Here is a 9,789-nt window from a genome sequence, read left to right on the forward strand (position 1 = left end):
TCGGGAATCTCGAAGTAGTTAATTTCAGAAAAAAAAAAAAGGATAACTGTAGTTTTTCTTTTCTCTTTTTTTCTGCAAGCTTTTGTAGCTGCATTGTAGTAGTCTGGCTTAGAAGCAAATTCAAGTTATTTTTAATGTACACAGAAGAAATGGATAAGGGGTAAAATCTTCCTTTAAAAACATGCTACGTTCCGGATGAAGAGAGCAGGACTAACAGTTGATGAGCAATATGGAGAGTGAAGTAAATCTGGAAAATGGTAGACTGTGTTGGGATTGGGGGGAGGGCCGTGGGAGGGGCACACCGTCAGCATAGCCAATCCTGTTACGTTTCAGAGTAGCCTCGTAGGTTGAATTTCTAGTAGCTTCCTGGTAAATGCATCCGAATAAGCCATACTGGATTGCAGTGTTTGTTTCTGTAGGGTGTTTAAGGACTTCCTTTCTCCCACGATTCCTCTTGACTGCACACAGCACCCACCTCCAGCCCCATGCATGCTGCTGCCATTGGGTAGACGTAGAACCCCCCCACTTTTGTTTCTCGTCTCTTGTACCCACCTTCCTTGAATCCAAATACATCCAAAAGGGTAAGGCAGTTTTAAAAAATGTGAAAACGTTTAAACACGATAGCAGGGAATTCTTAAATATAGCAAATGCCTTTTACTTAACTGCCCAGCAGGCTGGGCACGTTGAAAAGCCCAAATATTTTGAAAAAACTCAAGCGGATTTAACAAGGGTAACCAGCTTGGAGTCTAGCAACTTGCCAATGTGTTTACCAATCTGGGGGCTTGTTTTTCTGACCTTCTTTTAAATAAATGGCAGTTAATTGGCTTTATACTAAACATTGAAGAGAGGAGGATTTATTTATTGTCACTGGGAATCTGACCATGATACTGTCCCTTTTTTTTGTATTTTAGGTAATGTTTTTGGAATGGATTTATGTCTTTTAAGTGGAAGTTAAATTTGTTATAATGCCCATCCCCTAACGCCAACAGAGATTTGCAGGTTTGAAGACAAGTGTGTTGAAGAAAGCGAGCTGCTTAGCAGTCAGGTCAGTTGAAAGTGCTCATTTGTGACTGAATCTCTCAAGGAATAGTTTCCTGGGCCCCGCAGACCCTGCAGATTCCTGTTGGCCCAAGTCCTCAACGACATAATCTTATGCTTTAATACATAACTGCATTGGATGTGAGAGTAACGCACCTGTATAGTTGTCGTTCTATATATAAACACTTAACACTGCTGTGATTGCTCAAGGACATTTTATGTTACGGCTTTAAAGCAAAGGCATGATTATTAGAAACTAAGCTTCTTTCCTTTGAAAAACAAGCTCCTTTTATAGAATATAAGCAACAGTAGTGCCTGTGGTTTAGCCCACCAATCTGATGACTAACAGTAGCTGATGCATTGTGCATATGATGCTTGAGATGGTTTTTGCTAAAGCAGAAATCACTGCAAGGTAATCACAATAGATAAAAGTGGTATTTTAAACCTTTGAAATAAATGGATGTAACTGTACCTCGGTACAGCTTTTCACTTGTTTAGTTTTTAAACGTTAGTATAATCTGAATAAATTTAATATAAAATGTTGCCAAATTCAATGTAGAAAGAATGTGACAAAACACCTTGGGTAGTTCTGTTTGTGTTTTTGCATATTGTAAAAGCAGTGTCACAGCTAAAAATAAAGAATCGTTTCTAAAGGTAAATTATTGTGGTTTAGTTGCTAGTTTGTATGAGAGTTGACCTCTCCCTGTGCAGTTTTTTGTTCTAAACTTGTATAAATAACTACTGTGTAATGTGTCTCCCCCTTCTACCGTGTAACAGTTGCTTCAGCCTACATTATAAATAAAGAACCACTAGAAAAAAAAAAATAGTCCTGTATTTCAAGTCTCATTAAACTCACTTGGAGTCTTAGTCAAATGCTGGACGATGAGACTCAACTTGCGCTTACCAGGAAGCCCAACATATTACTTAGTGACAGCGCTGAGCGCAGGGCCACGAGCTGCCTGTCGTTCCAGTGAGTTACCAAGAACTGAAAGTTGCTGGCTTTCTGTGACAGTTTAAATATTTGAAAAAAAAATTTTTTTTTAAGGTAAAGCCATTTTTAAAAAGTTCTGCTATAACCCTTAGCTTGGAGTCTCTAAATAAAATCCAATCTATGGTAAAGCAGAACTGGAAAACCACTTCCAAAATTAGTGTCACAAAACATTTCATCCCAGACTGGACCCTTTAACCCCAACCAGCCACCACCTCCAGTGGTCAGAGAACGACTTAAGCCTCTGCTCTTTGGCTGAATGTGTGCTGAGTAGGGGGAGCTGTCTGTTTAATCAAACTAAAGTTCCATTAGTGGAAGCTTTAGAAAACTAAATAGATATTTGAAGTCCTCAGTACAGGCATATCTTCTCATTTCTGATTTATTACTTCTGGCCACTTGCTAATTAAGCCTCCATCTTGAGAGTGGGCTGCTGCATAGCTCTCCCTTGTTGATAACGTGCTATCACTATAACTTAACGGGGAAGAAAAAACACAATTGCCTGAGTACACTGCACAGCTGCTAAGAAAACGACACTGGCCCAGGCATCCTCAAACAACACATCAGCCACACCAGACCATGTTGAGTTTTTATTAGGGCAAGCGTCTCCTTTATATGTACATTTCACTTGCCAGCATGATGGCTGAGGGGCCTTCCTCCCTCTACATGGGCCGCTCCCGGGGCCGGGTCACAAAATGCCACCACAGTGGGGGCAAGTCACCCTCCTTTCGGGCAGGAGGCAAAGCTTCAGTTTTGGGGCCACCAGGTGGGGTTTCCTCTTGCAGCTGCTTAACCTAGCAGGGAGCAAAGAAAGAATTAGAAAAGGAATCGAACTAACTCCTGGGAATCTGCTACCGCAGTGTCAGCTTTGTGGCCCCAGTGTATCGCGTTATGCACCATACACTCACCCCACTGGGAAGTTTTCATATGCACCTGCACTGTATTGATACCTGCACTTGACTCAGATATGCTAGTCTCCTTAAAGGTTTAAAACAGCAAAGTTGTGAAACCTTCTACTCATGACGCAAAACAAAGGCAATTAACATTCCAATTTCCTTGTTCCAGTCCTCCCAAACATTTTTGTCTCACCTAAGTGGTCTCCAAAAGCACCATTAAGAAATCTCAAGTCTTACATACTTTAGGGGTGTTAATGTCCCTCAGTTCTGCCTGCTGCTCTACCCATGGTCCCCTAAAACTATCACTTTCTAGAAGCGGAGAAGATCTAAGAGAACTATTGGCTAGACAACGACTTTCTGAAGTTTCCTTCAGAAAAATCACTTCCTGGATTGTGGCAAACCTGGGCCTCAAACACACGTGCTATTGAATGTTAAAGAGAGGAAAGTCTGGGTGGAGAAGAGAATAGTGAACGACTGCAGAACAAACCTGCCGCTCTCCATTAAGCCACACTGAGAATTTCTTAAAATACACTGCTCTTCTCGGTCACTGACTGTCCTTCCAACTTTCCAGTCCACCTCCACCAGGACTCCCAACAGTGCCATCCTGGGCCTTATCATCTGAACCAGCACAACTTCCAAAACCATAACTTAAATATCCCTCTCAACAACCACAGTGGCCCCCCCCCTTGCAGTTCACTTGCTTGAATGCTCCCATAAAAATAATTCTTGAGACGCAGAGACTGCCATTCATGGGTCACCCCTTTTCTCTGTGCATTGATCTCCTGCCTTTACTTCCCTTCTTAATCCAGCATAGAAGTCCATCACCAGTTGCTCCCTTTTGAATAACCTCAAGCCCCAGTGGACAGACTGCACAAGCCACCTTCAAGCCTGCACCCCTACTTGAGAGAAAAATACTGGAATTAGTTGGTGTCATGACGCAGGAACCACCCCACTTCCCATGGGCCTTCACCACCGCAGAGCAATCTTCTTGCTTTTCTCTGGCAAGTCATCCCCTCCCGAGGGCTATCATCTCTTTTCCAGGCTGCACACAGGCCGTGCCCACTTTGTGCTTTTTCTTCTTACGTCACAAAAAAAGAGAAAGCATCCCTTGGAAACGTGTCATCTGTCATGAGAACTTCTGACATGATTATATTTACACACTTTGTCCAAGTATCATGGAGTGAAGAAACCCTTCGTTCCAAGTCTTCTGTCCATGATTGGGATCCCTTTCCTCTAGTCAGAAACTCTCCTCTTCAGCAGCATCACGGCCTCCCTCGCCCCAGTATCCCAATCAGCACACACGCATCACCACTGCTCTTAAAAGAAAGGAATCCCTTGGTCTCGGCATCCACTTATGGCCCCCATTCTTCTGTTCTCAGCAAACCTTCAAGCGGCATCTCCCCGCTGACTTTCCCTTCTCACCTACCACTGCCTGTATCACTGCGCTAACACCCCAGAAAGGCTCCAGTCAAGGCCCAAATCTCTAGACATCATTTCCAGTCCTGTATTCATTTTGGCAACTTTCAGGAAAGATGGCTTTACCTGACCAATCCTGACGCCTGTTCTTTTGGGCTCTCCCCATCCCCTACTGGATGTGCCCAGTCGCCTCCTGACCTGCCCCACGGAACTTCCCAATTCTCCTCCACAACCTTCAAGGCTCTCCTACATTTCCAGGGCTTTTACAGCAACCAGCAACTCGCACCTTTCTACTTCTAGTTCAAATCTCTCCTTTGAGTGTTACATTCCTGCATCTAAAATAAACTACTGACATTTGCTCTTGACATCTTATAGGAGCCTCAAATTTAACATTGTTAAATTTAGCAAATTTAAACTAAACCTCAATTGTCCTGTTGACATGTTTTTCAGGTCTTCAGTATCTCAATAACCACGACCACCAAACTCCAGAAGTTTAAACTCAGAACCTAGAAATCCTTCTTGATTCCTCCCTTCCCTCACATACCCCTCCCATCCCATCCAAATCTTTGTCCCTCCAAACCATAGCAAGAATCTATTTCCTTCCACATCCACCACACCCATCCTACTGCTGGCCACTGTAATCTTTTGACAATTGCAATAACCCTTTCTCCATTCCTCTCGCCTGCGCCAATACATTTTTCACACAAGACTAAGCTTAAAAAATGCAAATCAGGGGCCTCTACTGGTGGCACAGCGGTGGCACAGCTGCCCGCAGCCTCTGCAGCTCCAGTTCGATCCCCGGCCACTGGCGAGGGTCCCAGATGGCGCACAGACCTCTCCTGCCGCGCCTGCTGCTCCCTTCAGCAGTGTGTTTCCTTGGTCTGCCTGTTCTGTTCCCCGCTCTGGCTCTGGTGAATTCTCTCACCCTCCCACGCTTCTCACTATACCCAGTGCTTGTATAAATAAATCTTAAAAAAAAAAATGCAAATCAAATCTCATGAGTAAAAAGTGCCCAAAGGACTGGTGGAAAAGAACCCGAAAAGGTATCATGATACAGCCAGCTCAGACAAGGACTGGGGAGGACAAAAGCATAATCAGAGACTAGACGTTCCACAGAGACTGGGGAGTATATTGCAACCTATGTGCAAGAGGATTGTAAATGGTAAATTTAACACACTTAGAAACGAAAGCCTATCTGAAGGCAGGGCCTGAGTGGCCAACATAGCCGGCATCTGGACCTCTGCCCACAGGGAACAAAGCCTGAGCTCCTTTCATGCGCTGACCACATAGGCCACACTAGATGGTAAAAGGCAAGTATGACTCACCTCTCGTTCCCAACTTTCTCTTCGTAGTTTCTTCCACTGCTCTCTCTTGGCAAAGTAATCAGGATACATTGCCTTCTCAGAAGGATGCCAGGTATCTAAGCACCAATCAGGAACCTATCAGGATAGAAAATCACTGTGTTAGCCCACAGGATGATACATTTATATGCCACTAAGAACATCTGCTCAGGAGACAGAGAAAAATCGAGGTGGATTTTTATAAGCATTACAAGTCCCAGGATGTTACTGACACTAAGCCACAGACAGCAGAAGACAAGCAGGGCCCACAGCAAAGGAGGATGCCTTCTGATGAAACAGACCAGTGCTGAAAACAGCAAGGTCAGTCCAAAGAGAACTGCCCCCTCCGCTCCCCATCTGCCTTCTTGAATAACCAGACTGGGTTTATGTCGCTTGGAAATGTCAACCAGAATTTCTCAGAAATACTAAAAAAAAAAAAAAAAAAAAAGCATCAATCCAAATTAGTTAACTTTGGGTCAAAACTGAGTTATTTACCAAGTAATTGAACAATCTGCCTTGCCAAAATTATTACTAAAAGACCTCAGAGTTGAATTTGAAAAGTCTAAATGTTTTCTGGAAGAGAGGAAGATGATAGCCACAAAAGAATATAACCATCAGAGAAGCCTCCCAGTTGTCCCCAAAAGGCAGTCAGGCTTTAAGGCTGAATGAAGTTTGGGAAAGCAGAAGCCTTTAGTCCTCACCTACCTTGTAACACTCGTATCGCTCATAGGAGGTGCCCCCGGGAGAGTCAGGGAAGATATAAGGTTGAGGATGCTGACTGTGCCAGAATTCTTCCTCCGCCTCCCTCAGTAGCTGGGTGGCTCTCACCATATCCTTTTCATTCTTATGTTGGTCAAAGCGGGCTCTCAACAAGCAAGCAAAGTACCGGTATTTGTCCCTTAAACCAAAATGAATTTGGAGATTGGAAATGTTATATATGCAGATGGGCGGTATTACTGTCTGACGAGACTGCCCTTCCCCTCGGCCCCCCCGGGTTAGTGGCATCACTCCCGACAGCTCCCCAAACCCTGCCAAGGGAGCAGCACATCTGACTGTCCCCTGCCGTCCTCTGAACACCAACAACCAAAAATGCTCTATTACCTACAACCACTTCCCCCACCCCCAACAAAGTAATGGTGATTTAAAAAAAAAGGGGGGGAAAGGTAGTTATAAAAGAGAAAGGCTGCATCCTCTGCTGGATCATTCAACATTCACTTAATGACAGCTTACTGGATTTCCTCCTACTTTGTGCCAGGCACTCAGCTAAATTCTGGAGATACAGATGAGTAAGGAAGAGGTGTCACATGCTGGAAACACTATTGTTTGATCAGACACACATGGGTTTGGCTCCTGACTCTGACACTAGATGCACCATCTCAGGCAAGTCATAGTCTCATTTTAGAAGAAACTGTGGGCAGAGATCATGTAGGAGGCTTTGAGAGTAACACAGGCTATGATGGGAAGGGCCTGAAGCAGGCAACTGTGGCGTTGACAGACAGCAGATAGGAGAGAAACACATCAACTACAAGCTCTGAGTGTGGGCACTCAAGTCAGAGGTGGGAACCCAATCTTAGCTCTGCTACTTACTAGCTGTGTACTCCGGTATATCACTTAATGTGTATTTGGGCCACAAGTTCCTCCTCTATGAAAGCGTTAATAATAATAACAGTATCCATACCTTAAGATTGTTCTAAAGATTCGGTAAGCTAAAACACATCAACACACTTCCTACTACCACCTCGGTGCTTAATGTCAGTCACCAATTATGACATTGGGGAGAAAATTTACAAAAATTAAGGTCCAACTATACATGTCACAAAAATATGTGCCATTGTTAGAATGGTAAGTAGTTGGGAACAGCTCTCAGATTTAAAGTGACTAAATTACTAGTAATGCCATTAATTAAGGCAGGGTATTTGGGAACAGAATCAGAATTGGGTAGTGAAGAGACATTTTAAAGAATTTAAATAAGTTGAGTTTCAGAGAACTGTAGGTGATTTAACAAACAGCTAGAAATACAGACACCTGAACATAGGTGGTAGTAAAGTCCCAGAGTTAGATCAGGCTGCCCAACACGTATACAGCAATAACAGGAGGCCTAGGATGCTTAATGGAGGACAAACAACGTGATAAGGTTAGGGGGAAGAAGACAAATCAACAAAGTAAGATGTCCGTGAGATTAAAAATCACTGAATCAGGGCCTCCCCAGTGGCGCAGCGGTTGAGCGCTGGGTTGCTTAGCTGCCCGCAGCCTCTGCAGTGTGGGTTCAATCCCCGGCTGCCAGGCGAGGGTCCCACATGGCGCACCTGCTGCCGCCCGCTGCTCCCCTCAGCAGTGTATTTCTTCAGTCTGCCTATTCTGCTCTCCACTCTGGCTCTGGTGAATTCTCTCACCCTCCCGCACTTCTGACTATACCCAGTGCTTATATAAATAAAAAAAATTAAAATAAAATAAATAAAAATCACTGAATCAGTATTATCATAGTAGCAACTTTTATCCTATCCTCAATGACTGTTTCAGTATTCCCAGGTATAATCTGGATAACTTGACATCTCTCAAGATTTAAATCTGTTATCTGTCTACATGGCCATTTTCCCTATTAATCCTTCAGCTGCTGCAGTTAAAAAAAACTTGTTAGCTTTTGTTTATTCGGCATTCAGCATAGATTCTGAATTGCAAATTCTGTCTGATGAACGAATAAGGAAAACTCAGAGAAGAAACTAACAATCCCACATGCTGAACCCAGCCATCTTCCTGGCCAGCAAAGAACAGTGTCAATGACCTTTCAATATCACAAATGTGCAAACTGGGCTTCAATGATGCCTTCTACAACTCTTCCAGGCCTACTCTTGTACTATTCAGAAGTTTTTATCAGAAGCCTTTCTCCCAGGACTATATTCTGGGAATCTGATATGGGAGTGGAAGACTGGCATTCACACATGTTGGGCTGTCATCCATTCTTACACTTCATTTAGGCAACAAAAATTTCTGCTATAAGACTGATCTATGACTACTCTCAGATGGATAGAGGAAAGAAGAGAAACAATTATGTGGGATGTGCAGGTAGGACTGGATAAAGCTAAACATGAGAGCTGATGGGAGGGGGTGGGAGAATGATGCTTGGAGGTTAAACACCTGAGTGATTCCTGGCCAAGTCACTTACCAGTAGTTAATCTTGTTAAAATAAACAACAAACCAGCTCTGAGAACTTCTCAAGCAGCCAGAATCAGTTTGACTTAACCAATTTTGCAAGACTAACTTGATCTAGGTCATTTCTCCTTTAGGCCCCTGATAATCCTAAGCAAAACTTAGTTTCCCAAAATTGATGCATCCTTCACTAACCCAATTCTCAATCATTTAAGAAAATTCTAATGTCCCAATGAATCACTGTGAAGAACAATCACTGCTTTCTCCCTATATAAACTGTTTTAGAACAGTACCTCCCTGAGCTTCATTCCACGTTTTGGTTTGCGTGCTCCAGGTTTGCAAACTCTCTTTTTAGTGTGCACGGTCAACTTTCATCGGTTTTACTTCTGTTATATCTGGACTTTTAATACTCTCCATGCCTCTGCTTTCTCCTCTGTAAAATAAGGCTAAATAATTCCTAATCCTCGGATAAGGCACGTATTATTGCTGCTGACACTAGGAACGAGAAAGTCATGGAGAAAGCTATTATCTGGCGACCACTGGATGCAGAACAACTCGTGTTGGGCACTTTCCTTTGCTTTACTTAATCATCATGCAAATCCAGCGTCCGTTTTCCCGAAAAGAAAACTCAGGCCAGGGCCGGACCCGGATCTCGCAGGTTCGGGCCGTGACGCCCGACCCGGCCCGGGCCACGGGCCGGCTCCCCGGGCGAAGGGCCACCTTCCCCTTCCGTCCCCGAAGTCCTTGAGACCGGCGCCCCATCCTCGCCGCTCGCGGCGGCCGCTGGGCCCCCAGCCCTGGTGCCCCGCTCCCACCTGTGGATGCACCACGACTCCAGGTGGCGCAGCGACCGCTTATAAAGCCGCAACACCTTCTGCTGGTGGGTCAGGTAAGCCGCCGGCGCCGAGAACGCCATGACGGCCGCTCACCTTCAGCCGCGCGCGGCCTCCTGGGAGGCCGGAAGTGC

The 9,789-nt window shown here is 44.4% G+C and overlaps 1 protein-coding gene across 1 annotated transcript; it reads right to left on the bottom strand.

The window, feature by feature from the left end:
- Positions 1–2,638: 2,638 nt before the first annotated feature.
- NDUFB9 (NADH:ubiquinone oxidoreductase subunit B9) lies at positions 2,639–9,738 on the bottom strand (the record flags this gene model as incomplete). Its single annotated transcript, XM_084230889.1, has 4 exons — positions 2,639–2,817; positions 5,661–5,774; positions 6,381–6,573; positions 9,638–9,738. The coding sequence occupies 4 exons, from the start codon at positions 9,736–9,738 to the stop codon at positions 2,686–2,688; spliced, it is 540 nt and encodes a 179-aa protein (XP_084087015.1). The 3' UTR covers positions 2,639–2,685.
- Between the last annotated feature and the right edge of the window lie 51 nt (positions 9,739–9,789).

Source organism: Talpa europaea (genome assembly GCF_964194135.1).
Source record: "Talpa europaea genome assembly, chromosome: 3".
NCBI lineage: Eukaryota > Metazoa > Chordata > Mammalia > Eulipotyphla > Talpidae > Talpa > Talpa europaea.